Here is a 21768-nt window from a genome sequence, read left to right on the forward strand (position 1 = left end):
GTATTATATTGTGTGTTTTTATGAATATAAATGTGTTTTTGAAATATTAGTTTTATTTATTTTTGGGTAAATATAAATTAGAAATAAAATAAAATTGAGAAAGAGGTGATTAAGAAAGAGAAAGGCTGATGTGGAAGTGAGGAAGAGGTGAGGATGAGGCTCAGATTCCAAACCCCTCGTCGACACCCTCATCCAAGTCCTCATCTATGTGGAAGGGGTTGGCAGCATGCTCATCAAAGAGCTCTTCGTCGGTCCCCATCGCTGGGACAGAGAGGGATGACGAGTTTTTTTTTAGTTAAACTAACGCTTAATATAAAATAAAATTGAGGAAGAGACGAGTAAGAAGTGTGATTGGTAGTGAATGAGGAAGAAGTAGTGAGGAAGAGGTCCAAGGTTGAGAAAGGCCTAAGGCCCCTCCTTAAGGAGCTTTTCTTAGCTCGTCTAAAATCTCATCATGCCCATCATGATTGGCACAACCTCATCACCATTCTCGTTGTGTCATTGCTTTTCTATATTTCGAAAGAGTTGGACGAAGGTAAGTGGGGCTAGGTCGCTAGGACATGGGTGTATGTGTATGAATGTTAAGGATGAGGTGAAGATGAGGGTATCAGGTAGTTCTTGGGCGTGTCTTAGAAAAAAAAAACTGATGTACACAATGCTTTCATTCCACATAACAGCTAACATATACTTCCGGCCCATTTGCTCTTTAACACCTCATAAGCACTGCAGTTCTTAAAGATAGTTATAGGGCCTATACGTGACCTTGCTTGTTTGTAGATGGTTTTTCTTCCTTATAATTGCTAAATCAATTATTAATTTAATTTCCTTTATCTATAAGGGGATGACATAATGGTAGCAGCTATTTGAATGTTTTTTTTTTTCCATTCATTGTGCCGTCCCCATGTTTTTCCTTATCTATAGTATAGCAATGTAAAGATACTTATTGGATTTAAACATATGTGTGCAGGTGTACTCATGAAAGCAGGCCCGTTAACGTTTATTAGAGTGACAGGTGATTGGTTACAACCATAACTCTTTGCTGAACAAGTATAATTCGTATGAACTTTGGGATCAATAAACAACTAAGTCTACCTCTATTTATATATATAGGCTAGGATAGTGACTTACCAATATATATAAAAAAACTAAAAATCCTTGTTCTAACTCAATTTGTTAAATAATAATTCCAACCATCTCTGCCTTATTAACAAATTCCATGCAGCTTTAGCCGACTCCAATACCAAACATCTTCAAACAATACAAAAACTTTGACCCCGGCGCCATCTTTGTCAAATAGTTCGTAGCATTATCTTCAGTACCAACTTTCACTACCCCCACTTCCTTAGACTTCATGATCTCTCTAATGAAATGTAGTCTTACATTGATATGCTTCGTCTTCTCATAAAATACGTGGTTCTTTGATAGTTGAATTGCCCCTTGATTATTACAATTTATTGCTACTCATCTCAACTCCACCCCCAACTTCAATACGAGTCCTTTCAGCCACAAACTTTCTTTTATATATGGATTCAGTAAGTGCAACATACTAAGATTCCGTTGTTGACAATGACGATCACTATGTGTTGTAGTGTGAACATGTACCCGGTTATTGACTTAACTTTATAAAGGTCTTTTGCATAGTCTGAATCCACATAACCAATCACATCCACGTACGTGTTTCCCACTTTTCCTTGATCTCCAACATACACTAGACCCACCTCAGTAGTAATTAATTAACTTCAAGTATCTCAAAATCCACTTCACCGCCTCTCAACGATTTTTACCTGGATTTGTCAACTACCTGCTGACAGTACTTACTGCGTATGTTATATTTGGTAGTATTAATTTTTATGTATTCGTCAAACACGTGCATACTGAAACCATAATAATGTCTATACAACTTTGTAATTCTAGTACGAGTAGTGTTCTTAGGCTATCTCCAATGGGGTGTCCGTAGGTGCCCTTGGATATCCTCTTTGCCGTTGAAGCTTGTCCAAAACTAAGGATATTTTGAAGGATGCCCTTACTTGTCCTTACCTAATATATTTTTGGTTTTAGTGGGAGGTAAAAAGGTTATGTAAGGATATGTAAGGATGTTTGTATGGTTGGAGATAAAATTATAGGATTTGAAGGATTTATAAGAATGTATAAGGATTTGTAAGGATATGATGTAGCAGCTTAAGGACGCCTAAGGGCGTCCTTAGCATTGGAGATAGCCAAACACTCACCTTAGCTCAATTTAAAGTTACTGGCTTATTTTATATACTCGTTAATATCTTGTAAACTGTTCGGCTACCTGAGGTACGTCTAAACTTTTTTGCTCCGCCATTGCTAGCTATTTACCTTCTATTCTTATGTATAATGGATTTCTTTTTTATCAGTTCAGTTCAAAGTTAATTGGTCAACCAACAAAACATACACTTATATCCAAACACTCACCTTAGCTCAGTTTAAAGTTACTGGCTTATTTTATACACTCGTTAATATCTTATAAACTGTTCCGCTACCTGAGGTACGTCTAAACTTTTTTGCTCCGCCATTGCTAGCTATTTACCTTCTATTCTTATGTATAATGGATTTTTTTTTTTTTTGACAGTTATCCTTTTTTAAAATGCAGCACTGATGTTTATAAAAATTCCAGCATCATATACGTTGTTTGTGATAATCATCTACTTAAATAATGTGTGGAATTTAAGCGTAACACATGCTGCTGGTATCATAAACATATGGAATGGAATCACGCCAACTTTGACCGTTGTCTTTGCCTGCTTTGCTGATACCTTCACTGGCTCTTACTACTATATGCTTATGCTCTCTAACATCGCCTACAGTATTGTAAGTATATAGTGGTTCCATCTGTTGTTTGGTTCTTGTGTATAACAATTTCTTTCGATCTACAATGTAGAAAAAATAGTAAATTCAAATGTAAATTTTTGTGCAGGGATTAGGATTACTGGCCTTGTCAACGCCAGTTTTCTTTGGTTCATGTAACGAATACAAGGAGGACTGCATTGGCCACACACAAAAAGTCCTGTTCTTTACTGCCTTATCATTGATATCAGTTGGACTGGCTGGTCATGAAGCCTCGTTACCACTCTTTGTAGATGCACAAAAAAGAAGTGACGACAACGATAATGAAACAGCAGGATTTAAGTACTTCCATGGAGTGAAATTTATGTTTCTGTATATGCAAACAATTTCATTAGCAGTTTTAGTCGGACTTGTTGCACTCATATATGTAAAACCGTGGTCAAAACAATTTGGGATTCCAGCTATATGTTCCTTGGCAGTAACTGGGTTCTTCTTGATTGGATCATACAAACGTAATAAGCCAGGGGGGAACCCTTTTAAGACTGCTCTTAGAGTATTCGTAGCTACTGCCAGTAAATATCTTCAACAAGTTCAAAGTAAAAACTTTACAGAGACCTACAATGAAGATGATACTTCTCCCACCAGCAGCCTCAGGTTAATTATATCATTTTTTATCTTTAATTAAATTAGCTCATGCAATATTCAACAACACACCGATCGGATTTGTTATACTAGTATATATACAGGTTCTTAGACAAGGCTGCTACTAAGTATCCTGATCAGGCAATGTCAAGAAGTTGGACGCTTTGTACCGTGCGTGAAGTAGAAGACACCAAGATTGCTATTAGTCTGGTTCCAGTGTGTCTGACATTCATTGTGATTGGAATAGTTTCATCGTTAAAAGCCACTTATTTTATCCAGCAAGCTAATCACATGGACCTTAAACTTGGAAGCATAGAGGTCCGGATTCCAATCTTTCTTCTCTTCTATACAATCTTTGGCGATATATTTCGAATGATATATACTTTTTGCTTCGCATTATGTTTCTCAAAACGTTATGCACCGCCGATTGGGATTGGCGTGGGTATTATATTGTCTGTATTATGTTGCATTACTGCTGCAATAGTGGAAACCCAAAGGCTACATGCTGTTAAGGATCATGGGTTACTAGACAAGCCGAACGACAAAATTCCAATGAGTGTATTTTCTCTGCTTCCACAGTTTGCTCTTCTTGCAGGTGCTGATGCGATCACAGATTTCAGTTTTACATTTTTCGTTCAGTATCAACTTCCTGAGTTTCTCCGATATATGATTTATTTCAAAGATTCTGTGATGGGATTAGGAACCATTGCTAGTGTATTATTGGTCTATGTTGTTGGGAAGGTGAGTGAGAGGAACAACAATCCCAACTGGTTTCAACATTCTTTAAATAAAAGCCGCTTGGATCGATATTATTGGACATTGGCGGCAATCAGTGCAGTTAATCTTGTTCTCTACGTCGTTGTTGCCTGTTTTAACAATCACGAGAGTCCTCTTCCTGAAGCTGAACCCGAGGCCGGGGCCGGGGATGAACCAGAGGCCGGGGTGGGGGATGAACCCGAGGCCGGGGCCGGGGTAGCACCCGAAGCCGAAGCCAAACCCCAAGCCGAAGTGGTTGCTGGTATTCAAATTGATGATGACATGATGGGACAGCAGAAAAAAGGCTAAGGAAGCTAAGAGCACATTTGGTTGTAGAAAACACCCTTGTTTTTCATTTTTGTTTTTTAAGAAAACATGAAAAACAGAAAACGCGTTCTACTAATTGTTTTCTAAAAATGTTTTCCAAGAAAAAAAAATGTTTTCCATTTTTTCATAGAAAACTTGAAAACATATTTTTTATGTTTTCCATTTTCCATTTCACCCCTCCCTATCCCCTCACATCTCTAACATGTTTTTTAGTTTTCTAATTAGAATGTGTTTCAAAATTTTTATTTGTTTTCTAAAAAATAAAAACCTCTTTCATTTTCTAAAAAATTAAAAAGGAAAATTAGAAAATATCTTTTACAACCAAACGGATTTTGAGCTTTATCTGTCGGACCTCTTATGTAGAGTGGTGGTCGTCCTTCCTACCAGAATGCCTCCGCGGACGGGCGTTGTGCTCCATAGTTAGTATCGTCCAACATGTTTAGTCTGAACCGTAGGAAAGACCCGAGTCGAGATGCTTGAAGCAATTTGAACATACTATTTGTAATTTTTTTTACCAGCACAATATTAAATTAAATATCCGGTTAATATATTTTTTAGTTGATTTCTGTTGAAAAAAGTGGATGTCTCGAAAGTATTGTACAAAAGTATTGTACAGTATATGACATGATATTCTATGTAGAAACAGTGGGTTAATTATCTAGGGTTGTGATCATTTAAAACTATAATTGTCGTAAAAACTATAAAACTGGCCAAATTATTGTGATCTGAATTTAACACAACGTGTTTTTAATTTCTTTTATAAAAAATACATTGTGTTACGTTCATATCATAGTGCTTGAACAATTTTTGATTTGCACGCGTTATCAAATTCACACTATGATTTTAAACTTAACACTATGTGTTTTTAGATTACAAAATACACTTAAAACACATTATGTTAGATTCAGATCAATTTTGGTCAATTTTCTAGTTTTCACGAAAATTTAATTTTTCAACATTTCACTAATTATCTAATAAAATGTAAGACTAATGGTTGAAATCAAAATTATATTACAACGGATGGGAGGTTTTCTAAAAATGCTAGCTCAAAAGCTCGGTGTGTTTAGTTCATCGGAAACCTTTTCTAATTTTCCGTTTTTATTTTTGAAGAACATGAGAACATATCAATTAAGTACTTTTCCATATCTAAACTCAAAAGTATTTGGAAAACTATGCGAATAAGTTGTATACTGTATAAGTTAGATAACAAGATTTTCTGTTTTCCTTAATAATTATTTAAAAAAAATCGTGACCTTAAGGTCGTTCGATCTCCGTTGGGCACAAAAATAATTCTTTTAAGGTATCATGTTACCAATGAAGCCTAAACATATATGTGATGTTTAAATACGTGGGTTTGATCATTCGAAGTGCCCATATCATGTGGGGATTAGGATAAAGGTATTTTACCGGCATCATATGACTCATACGGGGTGAGTCGATGGGTATCCAATTATGATACCGGGGCTAGGTTCCCCCATTACCCTAAAAAATCGCATATGAACCACATAATTTCTAATTTTCTACAAGTACAAGAGTGACGATGAAGATGAAGTAGTTTAAATGGAGAGTAATGAATCTGAAGCCGGAGTCGGTGCCGGTGCCGATATTGGTGTTGAACTGTTGACGATGCATGATGATGGGAGAATTTCTTTAAACATCTACCAATATATAATTTGTACTTGTAATGTCGTTTATTACGATATCAAAACTAAATATATATAGTCGATTCATGTTCTGAAAAAAAATGGATTTCTTTCTATGATATTTTACATTTATACTAAAAGCGGGTTAATTGTGTATGAAATGTAGGACTATTGGGTGAAATCAAAATTATATCTATATCTATATCTATATACATAATAAAACAATAGTTATCCTGACTTTTTAAAGTCATCCATCTCAAATTAAAATTATATCTAAACATGCCACATAGGATTTATCCTACGTGGCACCTCCATATTTTTTTCACACTAATAGATTTTCATTAAATAATATAATATAATTATACATATATTTTAAATATGGCATATAGAAAAAGCATATATATATATAATTTATAATTTATATTTATATAAATCAAACATATATAAAAAATCACGACTAACATTGCATGACATTTTTTAAATTTTTTTATTTTAACTATAAATACGTCATAATTCATGACTCATAATCCATGATATTTTATTACCTTTTTTTTTTTTTTCATTTTCTATTACTATATACACTTCATAATCAAATTATATATATTACGTTTAACACGTACACCTCAAATTACATAGCCCTTTATAATAATCTATCTATACATATATTATGTTTCACAGTTTTCTTCGTTGTTAATTTATCATAATCATGAAGTATTTTTCAATTGGTTTTTAATTTATAAAGTTATTCTTCTACCGTATACCAATCTATATATATATATATATATATATATATTAACACAGTAAAAATCCTAGCATTTTAAGCCCTTCTTTCAACCTAAAGCTAAACTTTAAATATTGCCACATAGGATTGTATCCTACGTGGTATCTCCATACTTTTTTTACAATATTTATTTTATAACCTCTATTTATTCTCAAACCATGTAAATTAATTTATTAAATATAACATAAAATATTAAATCAAAACTATATACACAAAATTAGAAAAAAAAAAAACTCAAAAGCCATATTAAGATATAACAAGACGTCCAATACATCTATTAATTTGGCAATGATATTTGACATAAATAATATTATTTATTAAAATATATACAACTTTGAAGACTATATCAAATTTTAAAATTTATTTAAAAATATTATTAAGTTATACACAACCAAACAATTTTGTTGTTTTTCCTTCGTTCTCTTGGCCGAAACCTTAACCAAAATTGGTTATTCTAGCCACAAAAAATGTCTATTTTATAATGATAATAGTAGTTATTTTGAGTTTTACGAATGAATTTTTTGATTGTTGGAGATAAAATACTTTATTTCCTAATTGTGTTTAAGATTATTTTTTCCCGTCACTACATAAGGTTTTTTCTCCATCTTTTCAGCATAACTGAAAGCAAAAACTATAATGACTTTCTCTTATTTATCTTATTAGTTTTTTACTTATTCGTATTGTATTTATGTGTATTTTATATGACTAAATTTTTGTCATGTTTAGTTTTTTTACTTTGTATATATTATTTCGTTTGATGAATATATAGATATCATGTTACATTATCGATTTACGTTTGATTTGTTGATGATATCAAAATATCTTAGGTTAAATGTTGGTGTGTAATCGCTATAGTAGGTTTAGTGACTGTGATATCGACATGTCAGAAAAGACAAAAGATGACCAGAGTAATCCATGAATTAACCATTAACTATAACATAATCAATTTCAACATAATAAGCATATAGAATAGCTATTTATTAATGCATAAAATAACCTTTTTAACTAGCCGGGCATTGGACGAGGTAAAATATCTAGTATATATATATTTTTTTAAACAAGCATGATCACTTCACTATTTCCCATAGATAATTAATTGGCAAAATGTCGTTGCTTAGCTAGCCGCACGACACCTTTACTAAATGCCCTAAATTACTTCAAATCCGAAAAAAAAAAAAAGTGGTAGAGTTCCCCTTGAGGGATAAGTTTAGACGAGCTTGACCCTTAAATTATAAAATTAAAGGTTAAAGTTCAAATTTAATAATTAAATCTTGACTTTTGATTTTAAATAAAACGTTGAGATCTTCTTAACAAAAAAAATGAGTATTTTGGTTTTATCAATTATTTTAGTTGAAAAAATTAAAAAGAATAAATGCATAGAGATTTTAAAATAACAATTGTATAGATAAATGTAAATGTAAATATTATATGATATAAATAAGAATAAAAAGCAGCAAGGTTGGATCAAGTGGTTAACACACTTGCCTCTGGAGACAGAGGTCATGGGTTTTATCCTCACCCCTTGCAAGACCGGAGGTCCTTTTATATCTTTAGATAGAACCTGGAAGCAGTCTCTCTATACCGTCATGGTAGGAGTAAGACTGTCTACATCTTAACCTCTCCATACACTGTGGAGGTATTGGGACCCAAAACCCATAGAAGACGACATTGGGCGTTACTTACCTACTTCTATAAATAAGAATAAAATTAAAATATATTTAGTTCGTTTCGATTCTGTTTTAATCGATTTTTTTTTTAAGAAATTGAAACCCAAACGGATCTGTTTTTGGTTTAGACTACAAAAATCAAAGCAATGGTTTTTTTTTTTTTTTTTTTTGGTTTTGATAGTTCGACTTTCTCAAGCTTTTTCATTTTTGGATTTCAAGTTCGGGTGCAGCGGTACCCGTTTTGTGTAGGGTATTTGGGTTAGGTTAGTTTGTTGACGTATTTACAAATTACCCCCCTCTAGTATCTCTCTCCCACATTCTCTGGTTTTAATTTTTTTCTTCTTCTCTGCAAATCTATCGAAATATCAAAATCTCAATGGGCGATTTTGGCCGGATTTGTGTACATGACGCTCTCGGTGGCGGTCCAGGTCTCTCTCTCTATATCTATATATACATCTACATCAATATATATCTATATCTGTATATATCTGTCTATCTCTATACATTTCACATATATATTTATCCAAAATTGTAATCCATCTTAATCCGATAAAAATTTAATATTATTATTATTGTGATACAACAACTAGATTGAGATCGTGACAATTATATTTATATGTGTGAATGCAGTGGCTGATATATTGTTATGGAAGAATGTATATGGAGGTGGAGTTGTGTTAATTAGTAGCACCATTTTTTGGTTTTTATTCGAAAGAGGCGGTTATAATATTTTGGCTTTCGTTGCCAATAATCTTCTGCTTTTGGTCACTATTCTCTTCTTTTGGGCTAAATCTGCTTCCCTTCTTAATAGGTAAAGCTTCTCCTTTCATCATTAATTGAATTTCAATATTAATCATAGATCGGCATTTTAGGATTAAGGTATTTGTAGTGTTGAAAATCGGGTTCGTTTGTAATGTAAAGCGAAGTACTTTTAAAAATGTATTTGAAATGACTAGCATTGTAGCAGCTCAATGAAGTAAGAGGGTGTTCGGTTAGAAGGATACACAATGGAGGGATGAGATCTATACAATGTTAAAATTGGGATGGTGTACGAGATAAATGCTTTGTATGGAGTAGTATAGAACTAAATTACCAGAGTTGGAGAATGTTTATGAGCACATTGAAAAAACTAAACGCTTGTGAAATTATGTTGCTATGATATGTATCTATATATAAGTAGACTTTTCTTATTTTATGAACCTTTTTTTTTCAAGAACCGTGAGAATACCTAAATTTTGTATTGGATCATATGTTTTAAAAGTTTATTCACATGTGAAAAGTTATAAAAATGGCTATATATAAGGTTTTGGAAAAACATTTCTTCTGCATCATACATTTTTATAAAGTTTGACATGTGAATGAACTTTAAAAACATGTGATCAAATACATCTTTTAAGACTTTTCATGGTTCTTGTAATGAAATTGGTTCTCAAAATAAGGCCCCTAATGTCTATAACTCTGTATATATATCAAAGGGAAGTGATAATCGTACCACAAGTTTTGATGCATTTACCACACTGTACATGTTTTATAGCATACTATACAAGTATGTAATGCATAACAGTGGTAAATTTATCAAATTATGTGGTATGAATATCACTTCCCTATATCAAAGGTTCACATAAATCAATGCTTTAATTAGTTGTTGTTCATATTTTGTTATTTGTACTGGAGGTTGGTTGCTAAGACTTGTATTGATAAATCCCATCTTTATAACTTTTTGCATATATGTATTTCGGAGTATAAACTTGGAAAACCCTGTGATCTTACACTAAATGAGCTCGTACTGATTCAGCAAAATGGTATCTATTTGACTATTTGAGTAGTGGCTACGGTATCCCTTTCATTCTAGAATTACCAGGGTCTTTTTGGCAGAAGTTATGTGTTTGGGTATTGTTTGTTTAAGTAAATTAGATGTACATTAGAAATAATATATACAAGTACGTGTACCTGAATGTAGACCTCTGCCTCCAATTCCTGAATTGGACATTTCGGAGGAATCAGTTCTTATCGCTGCTGAAGAGATGCAAGTTTGGATAAACCATGCTTTTTCACTTGCACATGAAATTGCAGTTAATGGAAACGTCAAAGCTTTGATTTCCGTATGACCTCATAACTTTATCTTGTTTCTTAACAGTTTTGTTTCCCGCTTGCAAAGATTTGATTATACATAGAATTACCTAATACGTTATTGATCCATCAGGTTGTCTCAAGCTTATGGCTGATTTCTTATATTGGTAGCTTCTTTAACTTCCTTACGTTGCTATATATTGGTGAGCTTAATACTATTTTTCCTTTTATTCTCGAAAAATGTTATTGAAGTGTAATACTTTATATGACATTTCGTAATTCTTGATTTCAATTCAGGGGTACTTCTGAGTTTATCATTACCATTCTTGTACGACAAGTTCCAGACACAAGTGGATGAAAAGTTAACTGTACTACACAAGATCACCCATTCAGTATCCAAGCAAGCTGATGCCATTTTACGAATGATCCCATCACTACACAAGCCGAAGACTCAGTAGCCAATGTGTACATTTTAACAAGGTAAGATCCCTTTGTGCTATCCACACCAGGGATGTTCCATGATAAACATGTTTCTGAATGTGCATACTTGTCCTTACCCTTTATTAGTTCACAATATTAATCTGTTGAATTTATATGAAAATTAAACTAGGGTAATTTGTACGAACAACAACATATATGATATGACATCGGATACCCATTCAAACTAAACTAATCAATTGAAGTTAACTGAGCTGTCAATTTCACTAGACCACTATTACCATCAACAGTTTATGAACAAACCACATCATCAATCAAGCCTTCCATGCCATATAACGAATTGCATATATGTTGGTGCTTCAAAGTTCAAACAACCCCACAAGGTCCACCTCACTGTTTAATGCCAAGACTGACTCTAAGAAAATAGATATTAAGAACCACATTGCATAATATTAGACAGTTCTTAGTCAAGTATTCATGACTCATGAGAGACTCCAAACTTATACAAAGTAGTTGAGTTTAAAAGAAAGAAAAGGTTTTAAAGCATGTAAATCGTTTTTGCTGCTAGAAACTCACACAGCATGTAAATCGTTTTTGCTGCTAGAAACTCACATATATTATGAGTGGTTCTTGAACCGTCTATAAAGTCTTGCGCAAGGGCACAAAGCCTCTCAGGTTATTAAGCTTTCTGATCAAAGTTCAGTTTTCTTCTGGTAGTTTTGGATCTCACAGCAACATAAAAACCAAATCAAAAAATAAAATACAAATCCAAAAGTTAAAACTTAAAAGCAAGAATAAACTAGGGTAGATCCAATACCTATTTTAATCTGTTCACAGGACAATATCAGCTGACTGCCTGACTTTTTATGTAAACAGAAAGTGATACACCAAAGTTTGTGAGCAAGCGGTTTGGTAAAAGCCACTACAACACATATACAAACAGACATTAGTAAGGTTTAGAACTTTAGTTGTCTCCATAAGTGTGTGACCATGATCTATCAATCTAATTATTTTAAAATAATTGTGTTTGGTGGTTTTAAGGCTGTGTTTTATAGCTTAAGATAGTATAAGTTATATAAATTTTTTTTTAAGATAAGAATATAGTTGTTGGGATTATCTTTGGCATATTTTAAACTGTTATAAATAATATTTTGTGGACCAATATTTACCTTAAGTGAGAACGAACAAAACCATCATAATTTATAAATTCGAAGTTACCAGTCTTTGCAAGAATATCCTGTATGGTCAAGTTACTTATTAATCATTGACTAATCAGAATTATTGAACGCCCAAACTGTTTGTCTGATTATTACATATTTATGCTGTATAAGCGAATCTAAACTTCTAAACACCTTCTCTTGCATTCTTATTCTTTACAGCTACTTATGTGCTTTGGTTTATAAGCATACGCTGAAAAAATAAAGCAGTCTTCCTGTGGTTATAAAACACGTTTGGCTATCAGATTAATTAACTGCTTAGATAGATACCTACTTCCTGGTTCCGATGAAGATATGGTGGATATTTAATTAAGATCTTATAAATGGATAGAGAGATACTAAATGCTTGTAGACTTGTAGTATGAATGTTGCTCGTTTAGAAGACTGTATGTAGCAAAAGAAAACGTCATATTATTAATTTGCATCATATTGGCCCAATTTAGCTGGGCCACCATTTAAGGGATTAACATTTCTATGGAGTTGAGTTGTCAGTGGTTTAGAGTCCTGTAGCACATGCATTGTTTTTGTATAAATGTTAGTTGTGTCAAAGTGGGTAGTGTATCCTAGTACTCTTTTTACTAAACCTATCAACTCTGGTATTTTAACCAATATGGTCACGGCGTCACGCCACTATCATATGTACCAAGTCTACCAGTTGGTTGAAATAAGTTTTGGCATAATGTTCTCAGCCTTGGCGTACTTGCGATAGTTACCGCAGTAATCCAAAGATCCTTAAAAGCCAGACTAGTTGGGACCAGTGGATACTATAACTAGATTGTTCGTGTCTTTTAGTTTCTCTATTGTTGTTTTTATTGCTTATAATGTGTAAAATAGTTCATGATGGTAGGTACCATAGCTTCTCTATTATTGTATGTACTCGGGTGAAATTGCAGTTTTGTCGGTGGCACTTCATGTCCATCCTTCTGTTTTGCCATATATGAAGTTTCAATCTTTGCATACTTGGCACCTCTAAAATTTGCATTGTTAACCATCGTAATGTGTAAAAAGTATAGCAAAGTGGGTGGGTCAGGTTGACCTACCAGCACTTTTCTGTTTGTTCAAAAGAAGCTATGGGCACGAATCTATACTATCACAGTGGTAAACTGGTAATCTAATATTTGAATAAAGTGACTTGGGAAGTCCTAAGCATTAAAAATCACTTTGGGCGACTTTCATTTCAACCCATTTTCTTTGATTTTGCTTATATGATTTGCTAGAGATAAAACTCTGACCAGATCGATCCATCCATAAGTAAATGGCTAAATTGCAACCGTTAATGTATTTCACCTCTATTATTGTTATCTGCTCCAGTTTCATGGACCCATACAGTTAGACGGACAACAATAATCATATTTTGGTTTTATAAGCCACACAGCCAATGTTCGTTAAGATAATAGTAGGAAGTTGAACTATGATACAGAACCTTGTTATAGCACTGCATAAGTAAACACTAACCATCTTTCTATTATCTTGGCAAAGCTATGGTTAATTTATACATAACATTTGGTTTGACTTTGGAATATTTGCAACCAAGTCTGTTAAGTTTTCAGTTTTGACTTTTGAATGTCAATCCATATACCTTTCCAAATCTGAAACAAATATGAATATTTTTACATTTTAAACACCAAAATTTTCTATTTGCGGTGTTTTCTACCGGTCTTTATGATCATTGCATTGATAGGATCATACAACATATGCGTTTCATGAGATGCGATTTTCATTTGTGTTCAGTTTGCTTGCTTCCTTTAGTCATAACCACGGTAAACAGTGCTTGGTGAGTTGGTTCTTTGAAATATTTTACTAACAAATTCTTTAACATAATACATTTACAGGTTTGTTGCTATAGCTGCTTGAGATCTATGCCTAATATCATGGTAAACACGTCTAGCAGAATTGCTGTTAATTTGAGTGCTCTTGCCCCAACTACTTGATATGTTTTGGTTGCTGCAATCTCGAGCGGTTTGTAGTGGTGCTAGTTATCGAGGGTGTGAAAAATTTGTGAATTCAACATATCATGATCTTTTTTGTGGGTGTCAGAAGCATCGAAGATACCTTCAGTTTTTGGTTGAAATACTTTTTAGTAATTTTGTTTTGGCTTGCATTTGTTAACAAATTGAGTTTTTGGGGTATGATGATTTAGTTGCTCATCATTATAAGATCTAACAACATCATGAAAAGATTAATATACACTTTTATTCAATCACCGAACTGCTTGCATGGAATCACTCAATCACCTATATTACTTGTTGCAAATCTTTTTATTCTTTATTTTTGGCAAGTAAAAATCTTTTTATTCTTTATTTTTGGCAAGTAACACTGAAACTGGAAACAAAAGTGAACAAGAAAAATAGTTTTAACAGATTGTGATTAACATAATAAAACTGTATTTGGATATCTAATGTGTCAATGTCGATAGTTAATGCGTCTTTGTACACGTGTTTCATGTGTTGTACTCGCTAATAATTTTGAAATAAAAATACAGCACAAACACAATTTAAAGCAACGTGGGATATGGATTTCATGATTACATGTTTTCTAGTGAACCACTAGATAGATTACTTTTATCATACAACTTTATAGCTAGATACACTTAGTAATAAGACATGTAATATAAACTTACTAATAAGACAAACCAAAGGTTAAAAAACATTAAATTATGAATTTTACCGTTACCATATGCTTCATTTGAATTTACGGAGCTTCATTCTAAATTTGAAAATTCAAAAATATAATACCTCTTCAAAAGTATTGATTTTCAGAATGTCTTGGGAGTATATACAATTTTATAAAAAAAAAATAGTTTTCAATGTTAATATTGTATTATATAATTACTAGGACAACTTATGTTTTTGAAATACTTTTACGCTATTTAAGTGTAAAAAAGTGTACATACATTTGATTAAAGTTGAATAAAATTGCATTAACCAAATACAATATTTTGAAAACTTATCTTATATCACAATCCTTTTTCAAGTGAAAGGTAATATGTTCATTATAAATTATTCTACACATTATAATATATAGTTTTTTCTTGAAGAGAAAACCAAAGTTCAATTTTTGACACTTGGGCTACTTTAGAGTAAGTTTGCCATTTAAAAAGAAGTTACAGTTTTAACATATTGAAAATCAATGACTTTGATGTATTAATAACTTATGGGGAAAATTTAGGTAAAATATGCAGTATCTATCTTAAGTAAAACATGTGTATTTTAGATGGAAATAATGTAAAATTCAAAAGTCGGTTATTTATGTTTATCAAATTTAAAAGTTTAATTTGTAACTTTTTTTTCATGATAGTTTTTAAGATAGATAATGTCTGCAAAAAGAATCATTTTTCCATGACTTATATGGTGTGGTGTGACCACTCCCTTTAATCTATAGCTAGAATATATTGTTTGACATTTGAAATTGAAAAAATACAAGTGATTGAAAACAAAACAAAAAAATAAATAAAATAGATTCCTTAATAAAATGGCTATCTCAATTATACTATACTGATGACATGGTTAAGCAGATAATGAAGATACAAAATACTTTGATGATACTAATTTGTCTTTAATCAAGTAATATAAAATAGTTGAAATAATTTGTTAAGTTTTATAAGCTTGTAATCATCACAAACAACAAACACATATCAAAAGGGAATTTTGTAGCCCATTTGAACCTCCACAAACAACCAAAAGCAGCCCAACAAAACATTCTAACGAGACTTTTTTATGGCTTTTACTTCAAGAAACTTTTCCGTTGACAATATGTCAAAATGTTTCTTAGATTTTAAAATTCTAATGGGTCAATGTAAAACATAATACAACACACAGGAAGTTATTTGTAAGATGTAAGTATTTTTATTACTAAATAATTCAACTTCAAGCATTTTTTTACAAGAAAAGATCAATAAGAACTAAGAATTGTAATCGAAACTTTTCTGTATATATATGTTTACTAAAACATCATACCGGAGAAAACTACATTTTATTAAACACAAGTAGACTTTTAGACACTTCTGTTTTATTCCAAACTATTTATAATTTTATATATCTATATTGGTTAAATTCACTAATATTCTCGATAAGTAAATTGATTAAACTAGAATGTACTCTTGACAACGTCGTATCATTTTTTCGGGTCTCTAAGAAGCATTGTAGCGGGTTCAAGAATTTTAATGATCTAAAATTCATATCGGCTTTCTTAGCACATGGTCCGCGGGTAGAGTAGAATGTTACTTATTTTTGAACTGCAAAACAAAATTGCTGATGGGTCATTATTGCGTCCAATCACCTCCATTCCTAAAAAGAGAAACACCTCGTAAATAAGATGACCGTCCAATATATGAATGTGACAAGTGGATTCCATTTAATTTCTTAATCTTACTTATTGAATTTCACATATCACCATCCTATAAATTATGAAAATTTTTAGGTCAAAGGATTAATCATTCCCTATAAAAAGATAAGCCTCCTACAAAATACTTGAGAAACCCAAACTCCCAAGCATGAAAGCAAATCAAGGTAGCATGTAAAAGTAGCCTAATGCAGCAAACTCTTAAACTTCATATATACAGTAGTCCGATTAATGTTGCCATACAAAATGCACAGGCCATTCTCGATATTTTTGTTATAGATGATAGATAATACTCCGTCCCATTTAATCAAATGTCTAAGCTTGACTTTTCAAGTTTAACTTTTAACAATAAATTATCTTTGTTTATATTATATACATATAACAGTTGATCAATAGAAAATACATTCAAAATTCAATCCATTTATACTCAATCCATTTATACTTTATATCAAGCATTCAATAAAACAAACTAAGATATTTATAGTTAAAGTTTAAAAAAACTTAAAAAGTCAAAATGGACAATTTAGCTTTTAGCATCAGTTGTAATTTGTCATACTAACACTCGGTTAGTATACAAGAACATCATTGTTTTTTGGTATACTAGATGGATACCCGCGCGATGCAACGGCGGTATACTGCGGCGGTGAGCGGAAGTGACAGCGATTGATGGTAGTAATTTTCATATCAGCGTTAACAAAATTGCGGGTTACAAAAGAGGGACAGTGGTTGGAGCGTACCTGATTTTAGTGAGGAGAGGGTATTATGAGAATAAAAAATGTCCAAAAGCAAATAAGGTATTTCAAATACAGAAATAATTAATAGGGAGGATTTGCTGGGAGTATAGATATAGATATAGATAGAAAGCTAACAAGGGTTTTAATTTGTTTTTACCGAAATGGGAAGAAGGGAATAATATGTATACAACTATACTGCTTACGAAAAGCAACTTGCAATGTAAAACAAAACAGTTTCATATACAACAAAATACTTGTACTATTTTTTATCTGAAAATAGTGAAAGAGTAGATGTATGCCTAACTATCTATCTTTATATATGCATTTTATTATCCTTGGTGGTAGAGGTGTCAAAACCAGTTAACCGGTTTCAGTTATTTAATTTACTAACCGTAATCGTTTTTTTTTTTAAAAAAATTAAACGGTTCCGGTTAACCGGTACCGGTTAATAACCGGTTAATCCATGAAAAATACCAAACTGATGGAACCGATTTCGGTTTATATAAACCGGTTAACCGAAATGGTTAACCTATTCCAGTTAACCGTTTTTCTTGAACAAACAGAAACTTGCAGTAGTACAGAACAGATTCATAGCATATTCATAGCAGATTCAAGATAAACTAATAAACAGAACAGAAGCTTTTGGCTATGTTAAACCTGCAGATTCAAGAGAAACTAATAAACAGAACAGATTTTTCAGTAGTACAAACAGAACAGAACAGAACCTGCAGATTTTAAACCTGCAGATTTTGGCTATGTTAAACCTGCAGATTTTTCATAGCATATTCAAGAGAAACTAATAAACAGAAAAGAACAGAACAGAACAGATTCATAGCATATTCATAGCAGATTTCTTCATAGCAGAACTAATAAACAGAACTAATAAACTGCTATGGATTTCTTCATAGCATATTCATAGCAGATTTTTCATGGCATAAACAGAACAGAACAGAAGTACAGAACCAGAAAACAGAACAGAAACCGAAACATTAAGCAGAACCAGAAACTAATAGAACAGAACCAGAAAACAGAACAGAAACCGAAACAGGAACACAAACAGAACAGAACAGAACAGAAGTACAGAACCAAACAGAACAGAACAGAACACAAACAGAACCACAACATTAAGCAGAACCAGAAAATTAAGCAGAAACCGAAACAGAACAGAACAGATCAACAGAACTGAACAGAACAGAAAACAGGAAAGCAGCAACACAAACAGCAACAGGAGCAACATCAGCTGCATCACAAACGAAAACCAACTCAAAACAGAAACAGAAAACAGATGCGTAATATCCAAAAGAGAAACAGAAAACAGAAAACATCTAAAGTATAAACTAAATAGCAAAACAAAACTTACTCGTCAAGTTCATCGTCAGAAAGTGGAGTGGCCTTTCCTTGTGATACTTCATAGAGATGTATGGGTTCTTCTATGGCAAGTTGATCTTCAAGACTAGTCACATCTTGTATACGTTCAGCGGCGTCCAAGTAGTCTTTCAAGCAAATGCACGTTTCAAGAGAAGTTGGAGTGAGCCTTGTTCTTCTAACTGATAAAACCCTTCCACTAAGAGAAAAAACCGACTTCGAAGCTACCGTGGAAGCTTGGACACTTAATAAATCACGTGCCATGGCAGCTAGAACGGGAAAGTGGGCTTCCTTTTCTTTCCACCAAGCTAAAATATCAAAGTTTGAAAATTCTTCAGGAAGCATTGTTGCCAAAAAGTCGGTTCCTATATATCTTCCGAGCTCACTACATTGGGTGCTACCCCGAGACCGCTTACTACTAACATTTCTCAAAGTGTTATACAAATTTAGCTCGGGGTTCGCCCGTGAGCTTGACGACTCCGAAGCCATTTGTTGGCGTATGTTTGATGTCGAACCATATTTAACCAAATACACATCAAACATATCTTCTAAACATTTTTTAAAATGTTTAATTGCATTATCCGAGAAATTGGAGTCATTATCGTTCAAATCCAAATCGAAACATATGTTTTCTATTAACAACTCCACACCCGCAACATTTAAACACGGGTTTAATGCGGCGGCACAAGTAATTACGGGCGGCATTTCTTCAAAATATTTTTTAAACTTCGCTTTCATTGGAGCTATCATTGTTTCATAAACGTTACCCCCAAATTGAAAGTCATTTATCTTTCCACACATCAAATATAGTTGTTTTAGTACCAAACTACTAGTGGGATAATAAACTCCGGACAAAATAGTGGTTGAAGTTTTAAAAACTTCAAGTAACTCGGTTAATTTTACAATACTATCCCAACCCACAGTAGGAAATTGAGGTGCCAAATCTTTTGAAACAAGACCGTCATGGAACAATTCTAAAGTAGGTCTTTGTTGGATAGCACTATCAAACATTTTCCAAGTAGAATTCCACCTAGTCGGTACATCCCAATTAGGACCAAGACACGGTTTATTTAAGTCTTTGCATAATTTCTCATACTCCTTACGTCTTCTTTTAGAACTTGAAAAAACATCTTGTAACATTTCTTTAAAAACATCTTTTACCTTCTTAATCGCGGGAACTTCTAGTCCATGTTGCACAACCAAATTAATGATGTGTGCAACACATCTACTATGAAAAAACACACCCTTACAGATAGGTTCATACTTTATCTTCAACTTTTGAACCGCACTAGTATTATTTGAAGCATTATCAAAAGAAATTGACAAAATCTTTTTTTCCAACTTATAAGTTTGTATCACTTCATCTAAAATTTCAAATAACGCATCTCCCGTATGTGGATATCCAAACATCTCAAACGCAATTGTGCTTTTCATCAATTGCCAAGTCTTTGGATCGACCCAAAGTACTGTAACACAAAGGTACGAATCCGGTAAACCATGGGGGGCAGACCAAACATCAGTGGTTAAATTAACACCGGTTTGTAAGTTTTCAAAACACAAAATTAATTGTTCCTTAACTTCTTTCCACATGTTTATACAATGCTTTCTAAGGGTATTACGACTTACATGAGTATAGGAAGGTTGAAGCGTGTCACGAATCAACGAAGTCAACCGTTGGTTGTCAAAGTGATTGAATGACAAACCCTGTTGAATAACAAACTGAGCCATCCTCTTACGAACCTTTTCCACACTATAACTAAAAATACCCCCCTCTTTCGACATCTGTGATTGACCGGGTTTTGCAGTGCCTTTTAATACCTTGCAATGGTCCTTAATATGGGTATTTAAAGTAGAATTGGCACCTGCTGCCAAAAAAGTTTTACAATGTTTGCATCTGGCCTTCTGCTTTCCATTCAACATCTCGCATAAATCAAAATTTACCCATGTTTTTTGTTTCCTTGTGGTTGCTAGGATATTAACCACAGTTAATTCACTTGTTGTGGAAGCACCAAACTCACTAGAATCGTGAGCACTAGTGGTAGCCATGTGTATTGTAAAATAAGAGTTTATAATCGTGAGCACTAGTGTTGCAATTGACTATATCTACAGTAGTATAAAAAGGATCGACTGATTATTCAATATAATTGTATGATTGGGGATTTCGATCAAGTTAGTGAAGATTTCGATTTGTTAGGGTTTATAAGTATTTATATGATTGGGGATTTCGATCGATTGGGGATTCGATTGATTGGGGATTCGATTTGTTAGGGTTTGTAATTTGTATACTGATCGATCGGTGGGAGTGTGGGACTGGGAGCCTGGACGCCTGGTTATTCAATATAATTTGTGTACCCCAGTTAACCGGTTAACCGGTTTAATCCCAAAAAATTAATCGGTTTGTGGTTAACCGATTATTAATCGGTTATTGATTTCGAAAATCCTAATCGACTAATAACTGTCGGTTTTTAAAAACCTATAATCGATTAGTATGATATCGGTTACTAACCGGTTACGATTAAAGGTTAATTTTCGAATCGGTTCGGTTAACCGGTTTTTCCGTGCACCTCTACTTGGTGGTTCATTTATGAGGAACAAAATAGACACCAATAGCAATCATCTCATCATGATTACAACTTCTCTGTTTCTTCACTTCATCTTCTCAATTTCCATCCTAATTTCTTCAATTTATGCACTTAACCAAGATGGAACCACACTCCTTTCTTTCAAACAAAATCTTCTTTCTTACCCACCTTCTTTCTTAATTTTAAGTATTTTAATTTCCTTAGTTTAAGTTCCATGCGAACGAACTTGGACTTACTTAGACTATATTACTACTAGACAGAGTACACTGCTCTTAGTTGTGTTATAAGATAGATTAAGTAAAACCTTGAATTATAAATTTAAAACTTAGGTAGTTTAATAAAAAAAAATGCACATCAACCATTTTATTATTAATTTTTGGTAAATATGTTAATA

General features: G+C 32.9%; 2 protein-coding genes across 2 annotated transcripts; both read left to right on the forward strand.

The window, feature by feature from the left end:
• Positions 1-957: 957 nt before the first annotated feature.
• On the forward strand, positions 958-4518 carry LOC122591854 (protein NRT1/ PTR FAMILY 5.5-like). The gene is made up of 4 exons (XM_043764082.1): positions 958-1012; positions 2618-2835; positions 2942-3465; positions 3558-4518. Exons 1-4 carry the CDS (start codon positions 958-960, stop codon positions 4516-4518), a joined length of 1758 nt encoding a protein of 585 aa, XP_043620017.1.
• Positions 4519-8929: 4411 nt separating this feature from the next.
• On the forward strand, positions 8930-14555 carry LOC122593343 (reticulon-like protein B11). The gene is made up of 6 exons (XM_043765738.1): positions 8930-9055; positions 9258-9438; positions 10588-10729; positions 10831-10900; positions 10995-11177; positions 14185-14555. The coding sequence occupies exons 1-5, from the start codon at positions 9004-9006 to the stop codon at positions 11153-11155; spliced, it is 606 nt and encodes a 201-aa protein (XP_043621673.1). The 5' UTR covers positions 8930-9003; the 3' UTR covers positions 11156-11177; positions 14185-14555.
• Positions 14556-21768: the final 7213 nt, after the last annotated feature.

This window comes from Erigeron canadensis, chromosome 3, assembly GCF_010389155.1.
Source record: "Erigeron canadensis isolate Cc75 chromosome 3, C_canadensis_v1, whole genome shotgun sequence".
NCBI lineage: Eukaryota > Viridiplantae > Streptophyta > Magnoliopsida > Asterales > Asteraceae > Erigeron > Erigeron canadensis.

Bases quoted from the DNA above. Each gene is read 5' to 3' on its own strand.
- LOC122593343 (XM_043765738.1), top strand. From the start codon at position 9,004: ATGGGCGATTTTGGCCGGATTTGTGTACATGACGCTCTCGGTGGCGGT. The intron at 9,439-10,587 runs GTAAAGCTTCTC...ACCTGAATGTAG, and splicing joins TCTGCTTCCCTTCTTAATAG to ACCTCTGCCTCCAATTCCTG. The intron at 10,730-10,830 runs GTATGACCTCAT...TTGATCCATCAG, and splicing joins ACGTCAAAGCTTTGATTTCC to GTTGTCTCAAGCTTATGGCT.
- LOC122591854 (XM_043764082.1), top strand. From the start codon at position 958: ATGTGTGCAGGTGTACTCATGAAAGCAGGCCCGTTAACGTTTATTAGA. The intron at 1,013-2,617 runs GTGATTGGTTAC...TTTAAAATGCAG, and splicing joins AACGTTTATTAGAGTGACAG to CACTGATGTTTATAAAAATT. The intron at 2,836-2,941 runs GTAAGTATATAG...ATTTTTGTGCAG, and splicing joins CTAACATCGCCTACAGTATT to GGATTAGGATTACTGGCCTT.